The sequence below is a fragment of the Elephantulus edwardii genome, unplaced genomic scaffold (assembly GCF_000299155.1).
Source record: "Elephantulus edwardii isolate Elephantulus edwardi_28Jun2011 unplaced genomic scaffold, EleEdw1.0 scaffold00233, whole genome shotgun sequence".
Classification (NCBI taxonomy): domain Eukaryota; kingdom Metazoa; phylum Chordata; class Mammalia; order Macroscelidea; family Macroscelididae; genus Elephantulus; species Elephantulus edwardii.
The window spans coordinates 1,387,881-1,409,602 of record NW_006399983.1 but is presented as its reverse complement, the minus strand read 5'-3'; the positions used below and the strand labels follow the sequence as shown (position 1 = coordinate 1,409,602).

The 21,722-nt window shown below is 47.1% G+C and overlaps 1 protein-coding gene across 1 annotated transcript in view; it reads left to right on the top strand.

Moving 5' to 3' along the window:
- GAS7 (growth arrest-specific 7) overlaps positions 1–21,722 on the top strand; it is a 315,463-nt gene that overhangs the window by 197,129 nt on the left and 96,612 nt on the right. The window contains exon 2 of the mRNA XM_006898562.1: positions 20,243–20,363. Within this exon, the coding sequence (XP_006898624.1) occupies positions 20,243–20,363 (121 nt within the window). The remainder of the gene's footprint in view (positions 1–20,242; positions 20,364–21,722) is intronic.

The following is a 21,722-nucleotide window of genomic DNA, read 5'->3' as shown; positions in this document are numbered from 1 at the left end:
TCAATCCACCTCATAGAGGGTCTTCCCCTCCTGCGCTGTCCCTCCACTCTGCCCAGCATGATGTCCCTCTCTAAAGACCTGTCTCTTCTTACAACATGTCCACAGTATGTCAGGCGAAGCCCCAGAATCCTTGCCTCCAAGGAGCAGCCTGGTTTAACCCTCTCTAGGATGAATCTATTTGTTTTCTTGGCAGTCCATGGTACATTCAATACTCTTCTCCAGCACTACAGCTCAAAGGTGTCAATTCTCCTTCTATCCTCCCTATTCATTGTCCAACTCTCTGATGCATAACAAGTGATTGCAAAAACCATGGCCTGTATCAGGCGGACCTTAGTCTCCAGAGAGACACCGTTGCTCTTGAGTACTTTAGAGACGTCCCTAACAGCAGACTTTCCCATCGCAATACGTTTTTTTTATTTTCTGGCTACTGGTGCCAAGAGTGTTGACCATGGAGCAGAGCAAACTGAAGCTGTGAACAATCTCAATTTCTTCACCATTTTTTCCAAAAGTTTTTTAAAATGAGTGAGTTGAAGGGGCTGTTGGGAGAACACAGCTCCCCAGGGGATGAGTCACTATGGGGCAAAGGAGCGGTGGGGAGACCCAGCAGTGATAATAGAGGATCTTTGAGGGCCCATGTGATAGAACCTCTTTGCTTCACTCCAGAAGTTAGGCCTCCCCTTAGAACACTGGGGGCTCAGTGTCTTATTTGTGTTAGACTTCTAATGGAAAGTTTGGTGGTTAAGTCTGGTGGTTAATATTTGCAGGCTTGGAAGCATGATGGCCACCACGAGTCAGAATCCCTTTGAAGGCATTGAGTTTTGGTTTGATTTTCTTTGGAACACAGGACCTCCCTCCAACCAAGATTTCTGGGGGCCAGTGATAGAATAGCTTCTCAAGGTGTGATAAAGCGAGGTGAGGGTGTGCTCTTTGTAGAGACGTTGTGTTTCCACACACAGCCTTCACCGAAGATGTCATCCTTGCGCCACAGTGGTTGGTCTGCATCTCCTGTTTGATTTTAGTACAAGTTCCAACATACACCTGGGCCCACACTGGAACAGGGGGTAGGGGCGGGGCAGTGCACCTTATAACGGGACAAGGGAACTAGGAAACTTCACTGCAAAGTCAGCGTGCATGTAGATGTCCGGGAGCCTTTCTGAAAGCAGGTCCTACTTCTGGGGGCTGTAGGAGAAATAGGGCGGAAAAGCTTAAAATTCTGCATTCCTGACAGCTCCCAGGGAGTGCAGAAGCTGCTGATCCAGGGACCACACTTTGTGAAGGGCTGCTGTAAAGAACCCAGGCTGGTCTGTCTCGTCCTTAAGAAATCCCAGTGACCAGGATCAGAGTCCCAAGTTGTGGCATGTTTGGCTGGCTGTGGTTGGTGACTGGCAGGTGCATGGAAAAGGAGGGATTGGTCAAAATTAGCACTAACTCATTTTCACAAAACAGAGAAAAAAAGCCATAGAGCTCTTGGCCAAGTGAACAAGGCTGAGGAGGCTGAGGTGTGTGGGCTGTGGTGTTACTGGGGAACGCCCAGGTCCTTTGACAGGTGTGGACAGCCAGGGTGCTCACGGGTAGCAGCTCAGGGCAATCCAACCGGGACCTAGATGTCGTGCTGGTGGAATTCTAGCACCTGAGGATGACAGATGACAGACTGAAGCCTGGGATTCCGGGGCCGGAGTTTGAGTACTCGGTGAATAGATCGCTGGTGGCCCTGGAAACAAGTAGATGCAGGACCGTGGGTACATGAGAACTCACAGGGTGAACACTGGAGGGCAGCACTTCAAGGTATTGAGACCAAGATCCCAGGGCTGATGGTCAGGGTAGCATTCTGGTGATTGTAAGCCTCGAGCATGTTAACAGAGACTGTGAGGAGGCTGCAGGGTAGAGCACGGTTCACGTCTGTTGTCTCTAGGGTTGCTGTGAGTCAGACGATACATGGTCCCTAACACACGTGTCAGAATCCACTTCAGGATTGATGGATACGATGACAGTGGTATAGGGTGGGTGTGGGGCGAGTTCACTGACAGAATCTGCCCCTTCCGTATCAGAGACCCTGGTTGGATTCCTGGTCAGTGCCCCTCAGATGCAGCCACCACTGTCGGCTAGTGGAGGTTCTCATATTGCTAAGAGATTTATGTGGAACTTTCAGGATAAGACAGATGAGGAAGAAAGGCCTGGCTTTCTACTTCTGAAAATAAAGCCCTTCTGGACTGCACTGTCCTATCTGCAGCCAGTCTTTGGGAGGGCACAGGACTGAGCATTTTTTGGTTCTGTTATACACAGGATCACCGTGAACTGTTAACAGCCGCCGCCGTCACCACCAGCACTGGATGCCCGAGACATATTTCTACTTCAGCGTGATTTTTTTTTTTTTACATCCCTTTGAAAAATGCATATTCTTAAAACAGATAGACAGTCATTTATAGTCTCTGAATATTAGGCTATAAAAAACAAAACAAAACAAAAACCTTATAGACCATCTGGCTCAACTTCCTTCTCTTAGGGATGAGGAAATCGAGGGCCTCCCGCCAAGTGTGAACAGAGTTGCTCAAGATCTCCCTGGCAGGACGTTCTGGGTCTTTCCAGGGTGTTACAGAGACACTTTGGCCTGGACAGGACCCGCTGTGTTAGTGTGAACCTGCACAACATTGTCCTTCAGTGTCCCCATGCATGTCTGAGTAAAACAGCTTTTGGGGGGCGGGGGGGCTGTTTTTAAATTTTGGAAAAAAATTCTGCATCAAGTTTTCAAGGCTTGGAAAGCAGATGTCCAGACTGTCCTTCCAAAAGTATTGCTGGCTGGGCTTGAACTGCCGACTTTTCGGTTAGTAGGCGTGCACGTAAATTGTGTTAGAGGCTCCAGAAATGTCACTTGAGTTGGCTTGGTTGGCTCCTTACCCCTTCCTAGTTCACTAGAACAGTCTGAGCCCCTATTAGACTTAATTTCCCTCTGGAGTTCCTGATTCAGAACCAATTAGGACTCGCTGGGGCCCATCTCCGAGTCAAGCCTTTGATTAGAATCACTCTGAGCACCACCTCATCGCTGCAGTGTGCCTCAGGAGAACTCGGCTTTGATTTTTTGTGCGCCTGCCAGTCTCCTCCTGCCTGCAACTTGCGGCTCAAAGCCAGACCAGCTGGAAAGGCAGGGTGCTGGCTGTGAGAGGCCTCCTCCTCTGTGTCCTCAGTTCAGGATCCCTGCAGCCAGCTGAGGTCCCTGGGGAAGGAACCATCCAGCACCAGCTGCCATCCTCTTGCCCCAGCTCCCTGAGGAAGCCGGCTTTGGCCCCCAGAGCATCTGTGGGCAGCAGCTGCGCCGCCCGCCCGTGAAGTTCCTGTGTGGTGGGCAGACTCCTCACTCGCTGCTGGTGAGGTTCGCAGCGTTCTGCTGGCTGAGCTGGCAACTGTCAGCTCTCCTCCCCCCTTCTGATCTCCTTAAATTCATCTTCTGTGAGGCAGACGTTCTATGAGGCAGGAGGGTAACACACACACACACACACACACACACACACACACTCCCCCCCCCGCCCCGTCCTCCCTCCCTTTCCCTTCTTCCTCCCTCTCTTTTTTCCTCACTCTCTCTCCCCCTCTATTCCTCACTCTTCCTCTCTCTCCCCTTCCCTTCCTCTCTCTCCCCTTCTCTCTTTCTCTTTCTTCCTCTCTCTCTCCCCGTCTCTCTCTTTCTCTCACACTTCCTTTCTCTCCCCCTCCATCTCTCTTTCTTCCTTCCTCTCTCTTTCTCTCTGTCTCTATCCCCCCTCCTCTCTCTCCCCCCCTTTCCCTCTCTCCCCCCTCCAGCTCTCCCACTCTCCCTTTCCCTCTCCATCTCTCCCTCTCTCTCTAACACCTGTAATGACAAAAGCTTTTGGTTCCCACTTGTGGAAACTCTGGTGGTATAATGGTAAGGAGTTGTGCTGCTAACCCAAAGCCAGTGGTTCAACTCCACCAGCAGCTCTGAGGGAGAAAGACGGACAATCTCCTGTGTGATATACAGCCTCTGAAAAGCTGCTGGGCGGTCAGCTATGAGTTGGTGCATAACAACAGCTTTCTGTCCTGGCTTTCTCCTCTGCACAAGGAAATCTGGCTGAGAACCACCCATGTCAGGAGCTACCTCAGAAGAGAATTTTAGGTGAACAATCCTCACAATGCCCTTCAAAAGAGTCTTCTAGAGTAGGATATTTAATATCCTTATAGGTATAAATTATTCTAGAAAAATCTACTTCCTTCTGTCTTAAGATCTTTACCATTTGGGACAAAGTCAAAACGAGTGGCTTCCAGTTCTTGGCCACCCCATGTGTGTCAGAGTAGAAGTGGGCTGCATGGGGATTTTGATGGCTTGTGACCATTCAGCCGTATATCACCAGGCCTTTCTTCCTGAGTGCCTCTGTCTGGACTTCATCTTCTAGTCTTTACACTTAGCAGCCAAGTGCTTTGATGAGTACAAAGTGCTGAACTCTATCCTGCCTCTTCCTTTGATAAGTAGGGACATTTGAGCCCTAAAGGAACTAGTATTAAAAAGAGAAGGGAATCTGAGTAATCAGCCTCCTCCCCATTCAAGTGTGAGTTAATGCCCACAATTTAGTATCCTATTTTGGGCATGTTTCTAATGTATTCTAATTTGTTAAATCATTCCACTTTAATGCCAATTTAGACATTTCTTTCCCCTGAGTCCACATAGCATCTGGTGGGGCAATTGAAAGAGAATCTAGACCTAAAGAGCTGGTAATACTTCATGAGCATTTAGATTCCTCTGTCTGCCATAACTTTCTGATTATGTCGCTACAGCTTCTGCACGCTTGCCCTGGGCATTTAAATGCTTTGAAATGTTGGGGCTCTGCTAGGGAAGATCTCTATCAGATCGCAGATGTGGGTATCTGAGAGTAGTCAGCCCCCTCATTTTACAGATGAGGGACGAGAGGCTGGAACAGCGCAGGGGACTGACTGTAGGAGTCACAGCCTGTTGTGTTGGGAACACAGCTTCTCTTTATGCCTAGGCCACGTCTTTCTGCCCAGGCCTTCGGAGGCCAGAGCTGGAGGTGGGATCCCAGAAAGGGCCCCTGCTATTCTTGTCCTGCCAGGAAAAGGGTAGGAGGAAACGAACGCACATTCCTCGACAGACGGTCAGGAAGTTGAGAGTTTGAAGAAAATGTTGCTGTTAATCAAAAGCTACTGAATATACAAAGGGACAAATCTCGCATTATCCCAGAATAGACAAGTGCATAGAGCGTATTGTTTGTTGGTAGCTTCTAGGGGCTCGTGGGAGGAAGGAAGGCGGCCAAGGCCTCTGCTTGTGGACACTCCGCTTCTGTTCTGGGTGGTGGTGAAATTTGATAATGGATGTTGGTGATGGCTGAAGATAAACGTAGTAACACTGCATTGGATGTTAGAAATGATGAAGTGACATGTTTTACTGTATTGCATTTATACCACATCTTAAAAATGTCTTCTTCTTTCTACCTACTGAAAAATGGTGCAATGATAATATGTTGGACAGCTAACCAAAAGATCAGCAGTTTGAACCCACTAGCCACTCCACAGCAATCTCCTCCCATGAAGATTCAACTTGATGACAGCGTGGGTATTAACAGAACATAAACTAGCTGTGAAACACAAAACAGTTGGGAGAGAAAACCACTCACATTGTCCCTGCTTGAAGGCCAGCAGCTGGCACAGACCAGGGAGTAGGTGAGTTCATTACTTTGAAGGCTGAGGAGCAGACAGACCTTAGGAACTAACTGGACAAAGCCTACAGGTTGTCAGGAGTTCGCCAGAGACCTCACTCCTCAGGATGGAGAAGCAGCTCCTGCTTCCCACTTACTTCTAGTGTGTTCTCCGTATCCTAGGGACTCGCATGGACAACATGACCCTGTGACCATGAGGCCCTTCGATACCTGCCTCACACTCTGTAAGAGGCTAAAAAGGTGATGGTGATATTTAATGGTACGATGATGCTGAGTGGTCAGTGTTGAAGAGTGGGCATCTCTAAGCACTGCCATTCTGTTTGCTGAGTGCTGTGGCAGGATGCTTCCAGAAGGTCCAGCGTCACAGATACCAGGCGGTCACTGGTCCGGAGTCACCGTTCCTTGCGTTTTCTCCCTGTTACTGTTGTTATCAGTTGCCATCAAGTCGTCTCTGATTCGGGGCGACCCTAAGTATAAAGCAGAATGTTGCTTGATCCCACGTCATCCTTGTAATGCTGTGTGTCTTTAAGTCTGCTGTTGGAGCTGCTTGCCAGCCCATCTCATTGAGGGTTTCCTTTATTTTCCTGCCTGTCTGCTTCACCCACCGGAGTGTCCTTTGCTGACAATTGGTGTTTCCTGATGATGTGCTCAAAGTAAATGAGTTGATGTTTGGCTCCTAAGGCACATTCCCTTGAGTAGATTTCTTTTAAGAGTGAATTGTTTCTTCCCTGGCAGTCTGTGGTGGGCATGTTCAGTAGTTTTCAGCAACACCACAGTTTAAATGTATCTGTTCTTCTGCCTTCCTGTCTCATTTGTGAGCTTTTGTGCCTATGAGGCAAGTGAAAAGACTTGGATATGGTGAAGAACTTTGCTTTTTAGAAAAAGAAAATCTTTTTTGTAGCAGATTTGCCCAATGCAGTGCTTCTTTTGATTTTCTTGTTTGCTGCTTCCAAGGCATTGGCTGTCGATTTAAGTACAAGGAAATCTACAACAACTTCAATTTTCCCCCCTCTTTATCATTTTTCTTTTTGGCCCAGATAGCAGGTTTTCCTGTGAGAATTCACTTCCTGTACTCTTGCATGGACTGCTTTGTAACTGTGTTAATCAAAATCTGATTAACCAGCTCACTCCATTCCTTTTTAGGGTCAGAAAATACTGAATAGATTGTTCTGTGGGCTCCCCCAGGCCAACAAGCACTTCCAGGGGAGTTTGGCCCCCAGAGAGCTCTGGAATCGTGCAGATGTTCTAAGTGGTTGAGCCTTGCAGAACCTGATCCAGCTGAAATGTAGGAGTGGCTCAGGATTCAGGCCCGCAGCTTTGTGGGCGTAGAGAGGAAGTCCTCTGGTGCTGATGTCCACCTCTTGTAATAAGTGACAATGACAGCTTCTGTGTGAGGAAGGACATGGCAGACATTGGAGTTGACCTTTAGTCTGAGGAGGCCAAGTGACTACCGGCCTGGGAGACCCTTGGCTGTTGCTGATTGTCACCAAGTCAGTTCTGACTCAAGCATTCCTATTTACAACAAAGCAAAACGGTACCTGGTTTGGTGTCAGATCACTGACCCGAGATAACCTCCAATCCATTGTTGCCACTGTACCTTTTAGCGGAAGCCTCCTCTTTCAATCCTGTACATCAAATAAAATTCTGTGTGCTCCGTAGGGTCTCCGTTGGCATTTTTGGGGAAGGAGCCCACTCCACCCTTTTTTTTTCCTAGTCTATCTTGGTCTGGAAGTTCCACTGAGACCTGCCGACCATGGGTGGCCCTGCTGCAATCAACAGTGAGCCCCACTGCTTCATGTCCAATCTCATTCACTGGCTCAGAGTCATCCTGTTGGGTTTCCCAGGCTGTAAATCTTCACAAGAAGAGACTGCTTGTATTTCTCCATCAGAGCAGCAGATGGATTTGAACCTTGAGTTTTTCTACTAGCAGCACAACTTGTAATGCCTTACGGCAAAACAGAAGCCAATAAAACGGGGCTTATTGACACGAACGTGATGCCATCTGCCTCTGGCAGTGTGGCTCCCTGGATCCCTGCATCCCTTGCATCACACCAGCTTTGGAAGGATCCTGGGAGCATTTGCTTGGGATGACGAAGGCCTGTTGTGAAGGCATGTTATAAGGGACATGTCATTCACTGGACAGTTGGCTCTTCTGTTAATCAGGTGATTTCCAATAGAAGAGTAATAGTGTAAATGATTTATAGGGCGAGTGCTAACTGGAACTGCTAACTGACAGTTCTAGCAAAGCACTTCATAAGGAAGGCCTGGGGAGCAAATTCCCAAAAGTCATACACCAGAAATGCTATGGAGCACAGTTCTCTTCCATGTGTGGGAACAGGGTGGATCGAAGTTGACTCTTCAGTGACTGGGTTAGGATTTTAGCAAAACCTCAGTTATGTTCACTGGCATAACAAGTACATAGAGAAGTAGAAGATAGAAACGTGTCCCTCGAGGCTCCCTTTGGTTCTGGGATAAAGCCTGGCCTGCTTCTCCCTCCTTTGACACAGAAGATGAGTCAGTGTGGCTCAAAGGAGGAAGCACTCAGACCCATGCCAGGAGCTGGCCTTCCTTGAGCAGTGACCACAGCCGCAGCTCCTGGAACGCTCCGAGGACATCTCACAGCAGGGGTGCACACGAGGTCTTCGAGGAGCCCTGCTTCCTTCCAGGTTTTCTCTGGCCACAAGATGCTCTGCCCTCAATCTGTCCATCTTAATGGATTCCGGGGCTGCTGATTCCCTGATGGAGGATAACTGTCCACAGGGCGAATGACCAAGGAAGAGGCTTTGTCTGCTGAAGAGTGTCTCCCCTCTGTTGTGTCCCCTCTGGCTGGGAACCTGTCATTCCCTGAGGAAGAGACTCAAACAGACAGTGCATAAAACAGACAGTGGAGTCCAGAGGTTGGGGCCTGATACAATTAAGCAGGAGAGAGAAGAGAAGCTAGGTGTATCTTTGCAGGCAAGGGATTTTATCCTTATTTCTGTCTTTGTTGTTCTGCTTTTGTTTTCCTCAGTGACCTCTCTTTCTCACCTTTCTCTTGATCTTTATTTTTTTTTTTTCCAATCATGTAGGTCGCCTCAATTTATATGGGTTTCTGTTCCGATGACCCCATCGTGTCTGTTCCCTCTTTTTATTTTTTTAATGTTTCATTTTCGTATTACCTTTTATTTTCAGTATCTTTGTAAATCCAATCTTTGAACATTTGTGAGTGAACATCTGAGAATGAGACCAAGCCGTTTCTCAGCTTTGGCGTTGTTTGAGGTACACGTTACTACTGATAAAATGGGCAAAAGTTAAAACCAACACCAAGCATCCCAGGGTGTGATTTGTGGGACTCTGGCACGTCGTTAAGTCAGAGACTGACTGGAGGGCCTGGAGTTTGTGGTCCAGAGTATGCTATTTCTTTTCTTTTTAATAATACATATTTTCTTTTGAGAATAAGGATATGTGCACACAGTTTTGTAACATGTATGTTTAGTCTTGTTCCCCTTTTTCTCTGTGTCATGGCTTCTTCATTCTTCACCTTTATTTGTCTTGATCTTTCTGGCAGTTGGAGCCTATCTCTGAAGTATCTTTACTAAGACGGACACACTACTGGTTTATTTTAGGAGCCCTTGTCTGTAGAAATTGCGTTTTCTCACCTTCATTCTTGAAGGACAGCTTAGCTACATTAGAAGGTTTCAGCATTTTTCCCAGAACACTTGGGAAGTGTCTTTTGAAACGTGCTAGCCGAGATGTCTGAGGGAAACCTTATTTTTGCCCCTTTATTGGAGGCAGCTTTGGGAGAGAAAGACGGGCAGGCCCTCTCTGTGCCTTGGAAACCCACTCTGATTCTGTGGCTGTGAGCTTGAGTTCTCTGTTGGGAAGTAATAGTGAATTCACATTAATTAACCATCTTAGTTGTTCAGTCTCTTGCTAAAACCTCCTTCTCACTTACATAGATTGTTTAATAAAACCAATGGGTTTTTTTTTCCTTTTTTGTTTCAGACAACCAATGTTTTTAAACCATTTTTTAAAATTAAATTATCTTAGGCTTAACCGAATATCACAAGTGTATAGCAAATGTATATCTGTTGCTCAAGTTTTAGGGAGCACTGGTGGCCTAGTGGTAAGAAGCTGCATCTAGATCTCAAAGGCAAGTGATTCGAGTGCTCCAGCTGCTCTGTGGGAGAAGGATGGGCAGTCTCTCCTGCTGTACGATTTACTGCCTCTGGAAGCCCACTGGAGGGTCAGCTATGGGTCAGTCCGACTCAATGGCTCTCAACAACATCAGCTTAGATTGTTAAGGAGCTGTGTTCTCTGATCCCCTATCACCATGGTAGGAGTTTGTCCTTTTCTTTGTTTTAATATATTTATATTTTAGGTGGTATCCACTTGTTGCTTTTAAAATAAATTTTGACTCAAGTAGCCTTTGGCCTATATTGTTGCCTGCCAACTTGTTGCCCCCCAACTCATGGTGAGCCCATGCACAGCAGAAGGACGCAGTGCCCAGGCCTGTACCCTCCCTATCATGGTTGCAGATTAGATCATTGGAATTCGTAGATTGGTCTTGGCTGATTTTCAGCGGTAGATTGCCAGGCCTTTCTTCCTGGTCTGTTTTCATTGTTCTCTGGTTATTTTGTGGTTTTGGACAAACTGTTTACCTTTGTTTTTGTACATAACTTACTAAAATTTGTTTGTGATGTTCACACTTTATTGCCACCAATGTGGGTTTTTTTTTTTCATCTGCTGTTAACGCTTGAATTTCACTACAACTTGATCGTGCCATGTACCATCTTCATAGCACTTTGTTTCCCCTTTCTAGAGAGCTTGCCTTTTTTTGTGAATCTGTTGGTTCTTTCCATATGAGTTTTCACTCTTGCATCCTGTATTTCTGCTCTCTACTGACGATGCACAACAGTTTTCTGGGATTTCACTTCTGGATACGACACTGAGTCATTTCTAGAAGTTTATGCTGCTTCTGAGGCTTCTGGATATCATTTCTCATACAATTCTTACACACTGCTTTTTCCTCATTGTTGAAGAGCCTGTTCACTTAGATCCATTAAGACATGGGATTTGCTTATAGGAGGACACACTTATTATTGATCTCCTATTCCCTGTCTGGTAGGTAAAACCCTCTTTGAGGTGCAGCTTATATTACTGTTTTCAGTTTCCAATCATTCATTCAAGATACTAATAGGTTCTAAGTTACTTAAAACCTGTTTTGTTCTGGGCCCTGTGCTAAACTAAAGGCATAATAAGCAAGATGGCTGTGGATCTCCCAGTCTGTTTCTCTGCTGGAGTAGCATGTTCTCATCTCATCCTTCCTCTACTCAGTCCTCTGGTTCTTAGAAGAACAAGAAGATGTGACTAGAGTCCGTCTCTACATCAGCACATAAAACTGCTCTTGAGCACTATGTTTCCCAGAATGTTCTGTGCTGTCCTCGTGGGATTCCTACACCGTCACCCCCCAGTATCCCTCCCCAGGCTGCCTTTCTCGGAGTTGCTTTGATGGAATGGTCATCAGTGACTTGGAAAGAAGAGTGCTTTCACCTGAGGAGAAAGATTGAGAGACAGATCAGCCAATATTCTTGTAGACACAGACCCTGAGGCTGGTGACTTCATTGTTGGGGCTCCTCTTATTAACGCATAGCTGGGAGCTGATTGTGCCTCTTGGAGTAACTGTTGCCAGCATTGTGTAGGTGTCTGAGCGTCTTAAAGAGGTCTCCAGCAGAGAAGTGAGGTGAAAGTGAGTCGGCCGCCCAGCCCGCCTGGGCCTCCGTCTTCCAGGTGTGTGTCCAATTCCCAGACCCCGTGATAAGTGCAGAGCTGACAGTGAAGGTGACTCTCAGCCCCTAGGTCTAGGAAGTCTTAGGGTACACCACTCCAAACCAGCCCCAGCATCCGACTTGGTCTCCTCTGGTCCATTAGGTCTCTGAGGCTGTAAATTTTGACCAGAGGAACCAGCCTCATCATTTTCCTGTGGATCGACTAGTGGGTTCCCATGGCTGACCTTTCGGTTAGAAGCACCACTAATAGGAGCCAACTCTCAGGGACCCCCCCAGCCACGCCGAGCCTGGTCCCGCTACTTCGTGCATCCCGGCTGGCATTATGGTTGGGGTGGGAAGAACTTTCCGGAAGGTCTTTTTTTGTGGAGGATCCTTCAAGCAGTGCCAATCACAGCACTTGGCTCATTAGCAGTCATTGCCATGGCAACGGGTCTGCCAGAAAGTGGCTTGTTAGGCTGACAACTTCAGAGATGTTATATATAGATCAGGGTGTGGGGGGAGTGGGGGTGTGGGGCCCTGTGGTTATGCCTTTCTTTAGCACTCCCATTGCTTCTGGGATTGGGGTGTGAGAAGACACGGAATGGGGAATCTTAAAACCGCCTGATCTTGACGACCACCCATTGACACCAGCAAGTCAGCAAGTGGCGTTTGCTCCCATCTGCAGGAGCAGGTAGGAATCAGGTGCTCTCAGAAGCCACCTGAAAGGGAAGGGGATCCTGCAGAGGGAGGTGGAGTCTTAGGTGAACTTGGGGAGGGGCTGTAGGGATGTGCACAGGGCTTGGCATTGCCTGGAAGCTCTGGAGACAAAATAAGAGTGTCTTATAATGAACTGAAGGAGTTTTAGGCTAGAAGAAAAAAAAAGTCTTCTCCCACTCTCCACCTTTTTTTGTTCCAATAAAAGTATGTAGCTGAATACTGTCTTTAAAAACAATTTACAAATTGATAAGGCCTCTGATTTTAATTTCAGAGTTGCTGTTCCCATAAGTCAATGTCTTCTGGGTTCAGTGACTCACCGGCATACTTGTTAGATAATGCAGACCCCAGGCTTCAGCCCCACTACTTCTGAGCTGATGGCTGGGCGGGGGCCTAGGCATCTACATTTTAGCTCATGTCCAAGTTGGCTGATGCTTAGAGAGCAAGCAGTTTAGTGGTGTGATGGGTTTTCAGCTTCCATGGCAGGAGGTAAAAGAGGTTACTTGCTTGGTTGGTTGGTTTTTGTTTTTTTTGTCCAGGAGAATCAGTCGCTGCCATCAATAGGAACCTTTTTTGGGGGTTGTGGTGTTTTGAATAAGGAGACAGAGAAGTCAGTGTACAGCTGGGCCACGTGACTGTGGGGATGCGGGTGGTGATATTTTTGCATATCTTCTGTGAAGGCATATGCTCCGGGCGCCTGCGAGACAGGCAGGAGAGCTGGCCCGAGCTGTCAGCCTCCAGAGGAGGAGCTGGGACGCCACAGCCCGGGTGACGGAGGTCGTCTTTCCTGGGGAGCATCTCCTTCCAGGTGAATCAGGCATGAATTTGTCATCCTGTGTTTAGGATCCTGGAAGCTGTTTGGCTCACATGAAGAGAAAATGGAGCTGCTCTGTGGGAAGCGGGAGAGAGGTGGTTGAGGCCAGCGTGGATCTAGCCAACTGGACAGAAGGCTCTAGACTAAAGCTAATATTTGAATTTGACTTTACTGTGTAATTTGTGGCTGACTGTTCGATAAATAACGAAGCTCTCTGAGTCTTATTTCCTAAGGGGGGGAATGCAATCTATGTGACAAGCTTGGTGTGAAGGCTGGAGATAATTGTATATATAGCACCTGGCCCAGTCCTTGATACTTTATTGATGCCTAGTGACGGGTCAAAACTATTACTGCCTTGGGGCACCTGTTGTAAGAGTATCCAGGGTTCTGAGGCCTAGAGAACATTACTTAAGAAGTAGAGAAGTTAATGTATGAGCACATGTATGCCCTTTTGGCAAAAAAAATAACTTCCCTTTGATCTTCAGAGACTGCCTTTTCTTGTGTATTTACTAGATAAGCGGACACAGGTGACGCAACACCTAGTCCTGCATGTTGGTCCAGCGCTGGCCTTTCCACAGCAGAGGTGGAATTCTTTAGAATTCCCACAAATACATCATCTGCGTGAGGTTGGAAGCCCTCAGGCAGGACTTCCACTTCCCCTCCAGCCCCCTCTGCTCTTGTCCCTTCTTGTTAGCTTCCCCACCTTCTTTCTGTATCATCTCTGCTCTTAGTTTCTGTTCCCATGGGAATGAGTTGAATGAATTGAAGGAGAAAAACCACGGGACTAAAGGAGGGAAGGGAAGGATTACATTGGAGGAAATTAATGAGGAGAATAGGTTTGGGAGACGCCTTAATTACTGGGTAGTTTCTCCCACTGTATCCTATTGACGACTTGGGGTGGGGGGCAGCCCTCCCAGGAGGCCAGCCGCTCTTCCCTTGGAGGCCATGACAAGGGAGGTGAGAGTGCCGACCTTAGAAATGAGGGGAACTTTCTGCCTTCTCCACAGTTTTTTTGTGTGTGTGTGTGTAAAATCTTGGTGAAGTATATGTAACAAAAATTTACCTTTAGCAACATTCAGCAAACATTGTCTAGTTCCAGAGCTCTGTTGTCACCCCAGAAAGAAAGCCTGTCTCCATTAAACAGTCACACACACACACACACACACACACACACACACCCTCTCTTGATCTGTCTGTTCTGCATTATTTCACAAAAAGGACAAGCTTTACAACAGGCTTTGTATCTGACTTATTTTACTCCGTTTGTCATCAAGGTTCATCCATGTTGTAATGCGTTTCCTTCATTTTTCTTTATGGCTGAATAATACTCCACTGGAATTCCTAAGGCCACAAAGAGTTAAGGATTTGCCACTGACCACAAGTTTGGTAGTTTGAATCCACACAGGGGTCCTTCAGAAAAAAAGGCTTGGCGATCATCATTTCACAAATGTCACAGACATTTGCAACATTATGCAGCTCAGTTCTCTTCTGATGCATGCAGGGTTCACTACATCAGAACTGATTCAATGAGATATGATATGATATGATAATATTCTATGAGTATACCACATTTACCATCTATTATGGTATATGAGTATACCATCTATTCCTTTACCTCTAGCTCCTTGTGAGAAAGATGGACAATCTCCTCCCTTGAGATTTACAGCCTTGAAACCCAGTGAAGGGTCCAGCATGAGTCTATTCTGACTTGATGGCAGTTAGAGTTTCTGAGGGAGCTCTGGTGGGCTTGTCCATAGAGAATTGAGCTGCTAATCCGAAGGCCTCCCCTTTCTGGGGGTTCAAATCCACTCGTGGTTCCTCAGGAGAAAGATGGTCAGTTTACCCCTATGAGAGTTGCAGCCTTGGAAATCCAGTGAATAGTCATTTGTGAGTCAATTCTGACTCAACAGCAAAGAGTTTGAATTTTTGAGTTTGATTCTTATGTTGTACTGGCTGTTTCCATCTTTTTAGGCTTGTAAATAATACAGCCATGAGTGTTCAAGTACAAGCTTTTGTTTGAACCCTAGTTTTTCATTTTTTGGAGTGTATGCCCAGAGACATCCATATCTTTTAAGTCTTGACTTGTTTCTGGTCAAGCAATAGGAGGGCTTTCTTCCTGTGAGAAGGGAACAGAAGGAGTCAGGTGGTGGAGGACAGGCACAATGGCAAATGGAATTGGGAGAAGTGAGGCTGCCTGGCATGGGGGAAGGGAAGACACCCCCCCCCCCCGCCATATTGGCCAAGTAAGAAATGGACCAGGTTCACGCTGCCGTCCACCTGCTACACTCTTTGTGCATCACTTGGCCCTTCCTGTGTCTATCCCTCCTCCTGCGGGTACCTTGTAGGAGTCAAGCACAGAGTTTGCGTGGCCCAGATGGAGTGTGTGTTAGTTTCCTCAGGTAAATGGTCTGTGCTGAACTACTGACCTAATGGTTAGTGGCTCAGTCTCACTTGGCAGTGCCTCAGAGGAAAAGCTTTGCAATATGCTTCTGACTACAGCCAAACAAACCCTAAGGAGTAGTTATAGGTCACTGTATAGGATTCATGGTCACCATAAGTAAGATTCAGGGTGTGTGAGTGTATGTGTGTATGTATTCACACATACGTGTGTGTTCATTTCCTAAGACTGTTGCAACACACACTGGATATTTTAGTTATTTAGTTAGCTGCTGTTGAGTCAAGTACGACACATAGTGACCCTATGAACAAAAGATCTGAACCCTTTTCTGTCCTGCGCCGTCCTCACACGTTCTGACACACAAGAATCCATTGCAGCAGTCACCATGACAATCCACCTGATTGGTGATGGATGTTTTAGAAGAACGGAAGTTTGTTCTCTCAGAGGTCTGGAAGCTGGGAGCCCTGTCATTGTGCCAGCGGGGTCCTGTAGGCACCTCTGTGTCTAGGGAAAGACCCTTTCAGCTCTCCCAGGTGGGCCTTGGTATGTGTCTGTATCACAGCTCCATCGTCTCTGCCTCTGTCTTGCGTGGCTGCCTTCCTTTTGTCTGTCTGTCTGTCTCTTCTCATCAGGACACCACTCCTGTTGGCTTAGAACCCATCTCTGCCACAGTAAAACTTTTTATTAACTTAATGAATAACAGCTGCGAAGAGTCTATTTCCAATCAGCATCAGCATCACTGATATTGAGGAGCCAAGGACGTCAGCCTGTCCTTTTCGAGGGGACCTCATTCAGTCCACAGCGGGGGGAAGGACTCAGGCCACTCATTTTTCACCTCCTTCGCTGACATTGTCCTCAGATGTTAGTGGGTCTTAAGCTGATCCCACAGGACGATTTAGGGGTATTAACAGGAGACATTCTAGACGGAGGTGCATGGTGTAGCCATGGAGGTGAGCAGGGGTCTGTCTGGCCTCTGTTTCACAGGTGGATCACAGAGTGTCCATCTACCCACTTGGCCAACCCTTGACCAAGGATGGCTTGCCACCAATGTGACCTTCTGTCCAGACACTGTCAGTATCTGAAGGTGTTAATCTCCTCAGTAGGCATTTGCCTTTAAAATCAGGTTGTTGTTATTGTTGATTACTGTCCAGTCGAGTACGAAATGTAGAGACCCTATGAACAAAAGGCCTGAATCCTTTCTATAACTATCACCATTTATCAAAGTTCATAGAGTTTCCAGAGGCATGTTATTTAGGAAGGTAGCCTTCGTAAAAGATGTCTCAGATCTGTTTAAGTTGTTGAAAAGATGCCTGTGACCCATATATTAGTTTAACAATTCCTGCATGTCCGTCAGTGACAGGGGTCATGTTCCGGTGCAACCATTCCCTCCTTCCCCACTCAGTCCTTCCACCCCTGTTCACATCACATTGTTCATGGTAACACTCTGGACACCTTCATGGTGACACTGGAGTCCACACTAGACGAGCTCTCCTGCACAGCCTGGTCTCATTGAGTATCTTAATGGCACTACCTGTACTGGGGACTCCCCATTTGCTGAGCATCCCAGTGGCCAGCTTTCTGCTAAGTGCAAAGTTCATTCCTGTTAATCTCCACAGTGGATTTCACAACCAGATTAAAATGATCCCTGATTTATGATCATTTTAGATATGCAAGAATACTGGTTGAGCCACTTACAGGAGCTCACACAGCTAGTAAGTTGTGGAGTCAGGATTGAAACAGAAGACTTTTTTTGAGCCTGAGACCTGAGGTCTGTTTCCTCTGGGCATCGTTCTTCCTCTACCACCATTTCAGCCTTAGCAATCTCTGGCCCTTGCCTTAAACCCTTTAGCAACATCTGCCAGGACGTCCTCTCTGACTCTTTGGAGAAGCACCAGTATAGCCTGGAGCATCTTGGGTACTCCACAATATTTGACTCAAGTGGAAAGATATAATTCTAGGGTATTTCTCTTTTCAATTAAACACTGACAGCCACAATATCCTTGCTCTTCCTCCTATTCTTCCCTTCCCTTGCTCTCTTCTTTTCTTTCTTTCTCCCATTCCTTCCCTTATTTTATTCCTAAATAAACCTCAACTCACTCTCCTTCCCTTCCCACCTCTTTCCCCCTTCTCTCCCTCCTTCCCTCTTCTTCCCTCCCTCTTCCTCCTCCTCCTCCTCCTCCTCTCTTCTTTCTCCTCTGTCTGTCTGTCTCTCTCCCTCCGCCCCGCCCCCCTTTTCCTCCCCCGCTTCACTCTATCTTAAGGCTACTTGTCATGCTTGCATTTTTACCATCTTTCAGCCCAGGGCAGGCCAAAGCTGTGTTTAGAGCCCAGATGGATGCTGATATGACCCAGGGGCCATGGTGGTGTTCTGCTTAGGGAGATGCAGCCTGGTGGGTCCACACAGGGTGTAAAGATGGCCTTGCACGCAGGATCAGACCTGCTGTATGTGTTACCAGATGTAAGAGACAGAAGCACGCAGGTCATAGGAGAGGGCTGTTTTCTTAAACTGTGAGCATTCATAGTGAAACCTACAGTGCAGCCCCACAGCAGTCCATGTGTTTCCTCGAAGTCCTGGGAGCAGCAGGCATGAGTTCCAGGCACAGCAGGAAGCAGCTGTGGGGTCAGCAGCCTGGACCAAGTCCACTTTCAGACTGTCCTCATTTCTGGATCAGTGGCCATAAATGACAGGAACCATCTTTGTGGCCTGGCTGGGGGATGCTGAGGGCATTTCTGAGCTGCTTGACTTTCATATTCTGAACAGGGACCGGCTTTGCTGAGCAATTCATGGCCCCCTGCCTAATGCAGCCGGGATTCTACTTTTAGTGAACTAACTTTCTTTAAAACCAAAACTTCCATTCATTCCCTTAGTACTCCCTGCTGAGAATTTCCATGGCCACCTCAAGTAGATGAAATCAGAATCTACAGTGGAACAAGGTCCCCAGGTGATTCCTATAAAAACAAAGGGCCTGTGTGCATAAGAACGGCCTGGATCTTGTTCTTCTGTAGGTTCTGGCTAAGTGTGTGCGGTGGCTATGCAAATTCTCAGCCAAGATTGACCCTAAACAAAGTGATTCAAAGCTGTGATCAAAATGCATAGCAACTCTGAACTGATTGCCATCGACTCAGCTGACTCTCCAGTAGGTTTTTGTAAATTACACAGGAGATTACCCATCTTCTGAGGAGCCACTGGTGGATTCGAACCTCTGGAGTGGTACGGCGATTAGGTTAGGTTAGCAGCTCAGCTCCCCACACAGCAATAGGGAGATCAGTGTTTACTCCTTGTGGCGCAGTGGTTAAAGTGATCGGCACTGCTTGTTTCCTACGAGTTAGAATTGTCAGCAGTGGGTTTGGTCGGATTGGTCCTTAATTTGGAGCCCCTGCGTGTTCCACACTTGCCCGCTCACAGAAGGTCGGATGTTCGCATCCACCCAGAGCTGTCCGAGAGGCCTGGCTGCTTCTGTGACCTCAGGCCCTGCAGACCCCGTGAAGCACAGCTCTGCTCTGTACACACGAGGTCTCTGAGAGTGGGAGTCAATTCGATGACAGATGGCTTGGGTTTTGTGGGCCTTATTTGCAAATATCTTTTTAAAGAGCTGTGTGTTTATTTCAGAAAATTTACACTCTGCAGGTAAGCTAAAAGAAGAATCTTTAAAACTGTCTGTCTCTGACCTCTGTCCCTGAGATGATCACTCTGTTGGCATCTGCGCGTGCATTTTGTTTCTCTCTGCTTTTTGGGCTCTCTTTTTTAAAGAAAAGTAATACATATGTACAATTAAAAGAAATTAAATAGTACACAGGCGCAGACAGGGAAGAGGGAGGTGCTTCCTCTCAGGTTCCTGGCTGGCTTTACCAGCTAAGTTGGACGCTTGATGGAAAAAGAATGCATGGAGCTTGTTCATCGATTCTCAGCCTTATTATCGAATGTTTTACATTGTGCGCTGCTGTGACTTGCATTAGTCCTTTCTGTTGGGTCTGCACAGCAGGCGCTGGGCCTTAGCTGCTTCTGTACGTGGGGGTCTATGAATGTCAGGATTCAGTTTCCACAGCGGGTGTGCATGGAGCAGCTGACTGGCCCCCCAACATGTGCAGCACCACTCTCAGGGGAGGCCAGAGACAGAATTCTCACCTCCCATATAAGGAAATCTGGCTTTGATCCCTGGGCGGGCCAGTGCACCGTATGTGCAGCCATCACTTATTTATCAGTGAAGAATTGCTTGTTTCTCTGATCAGAGTCAGATTTCAGCAGTACTTTCATGCTAAGACTAGGAAGAAAGGCCTGGCAATCAGCTAATGAAAATCACAACAGTGGTCGCATGTTGAAACTGATCAGGAACCTGGGCGGGACCAGGCACCGTTTTATCCTTTTGCTCATGGAATTACCCTGAGTCAGGGCCAGCTACACAACCAACAGCAAACTGAACTCATTGTCATTGAGTCAGAACCAACTCAGAGCTGACCCTCCAGCGGGTTTTCTGAGACACTTACTGAGACATTTTTACCCTTAGCTGCTGCTGTTGGATTCGAACCACCAGAGATGCCTTTTAGTTAGCAGCATAGCTCCAGTCTGGTGACTTGAAGCAGCCTCAGGTGGCATAGTCACCTGAGGCTCCTTCAATAGCAGAAGACCAAGTCCTCTCCCTGAAGAATCCCTTTGCCCTCTCCAGCAGGGACCTCTCCTGTGACTGCTGAACAAATGAGCTCTAACACCTCCCACTCACACAACCTGGAAATCGCACGTATGTGGCCAGTGCTCTTTGTCCAGGAGGTCCGGGGGGGCTTTGTGCTCCCCAACTTCTGAGCTGCACCAGGGTGGCTTCACCCCTGACTTCCTGTTTTATAAACCAATGCAAAAATGCCAGACATACGTCGTCACCTTTTCTTTCCTTCTCAACAGAAGCCTGGAATGGTACCCCCTCCGCCAGGAGAGGAGAGCCAGACGGCCGTGCTCCCACCTGGCTGGCAAAGCTACCTGTCCCCGCAGGGCCGGCGTTACTATGTCAACACCGCCACCAATGGTGAGTCCTGCTCTGGGAGCCTTCTGCACCCACATCACTCTCTCTATACAGGGGCAGCTTCCTCTTCCTTCCTTTCTTCACTCTTCACTCTGTCTTCAGCTTTTTCTTTAAAAATCTGCCCTCAAAGGTAGCCATGCACTCTAGCTCTCTCCACGGTGCTGGGCAACAGGGACTGAGCCTCTGTTCCCAGATTATATTCAAAAGGAAGGCCACCCTTTAAGACTGTTGTCATCCCTGGCATCTCACAGCCACCTCAGACATCCTCATGAAACGCAAACTAATGGGGCACCTCCTTCCAGACTGGCATCTTGGCAGGCTCTGTAGTCAGTGATTTAAATCAGGTTCAACAGGTTAAGTCACGGCATGTTTTCTCAGAACTTTGAAAGCACTAATGAGCATTGACGCTTTAAAGCAAACAGTGATTGCCAGAAGTTATGGGTTGAATTGTGTCCCCTCAAAATATATGTGATAAACAGTAACCCCCTATATCTATAATCTTAGTCTCATTAGGGATGAGTTTTCTTTGTTATGTTAATGAGAGAGGATTAGCATAGGATGGACCTTGGGTGGACCTCTTCTAAGATATGAAAGAGATTAAACAAGCAAGCTAGAAGCAAAGACAGAAGAATTACCTGCAACTGCAAACCTTCCCCTGGTACCAGCACCCTGAATTCAGACTTCTAACCCCCCTCACTGTGATAGAAATAAACAAATTCATGGTCGTTAAAATTTGTACTATTTCTGTTGTAGCAGCTCTTTGTAACTCAGGTACTACTTCAGGGTTGTCATAAGTGTTGTGGCTTAGTGCTAAGGGACTGTGCTGCCAGTTCAAATCTAGGCAGTTTGCATCTGCCTGTGGCTCCACCAGAGAAAGATGGGCAGTCTTCTCCCATTCAGCTTCTGAAAACCTGCCGGAGGGTCAGCTATGAGTTGGTTCTGACACCAAGGCCCATAACAACATAATTCATTTGTTGCTCCAGATTTTCTGTTTTTCAAAGCCTCTCACTGGGCTGGCATTTCTCAGATGGTTCTTTAGGAAAGGCTGGAGCAACTTGGGATCATTCATTCTAAGTTGATTAGGATGTCTTCTCCACTGTGGGGACCGCTTCTTCTTCCTCAAGAGCCTGTTGTTACCAAGAGGTTTCTACGTGCTCACAATGATTACAGATGTCTGGGGCAGGCTGGGAGCTCCCAAGGTATGTAGGCTCTGTCGTGACCTGATCTATTAGCAGAGTCACTTCTAACTCACAGAAACCCCATGTATCAGTAAAACTCTGCTTCATAGGGATTTTTTTTTAAATTTTTTAATTATTATTAATTTTAATAGACATTTACAGAGGTTTTGGATTTCCATTCATT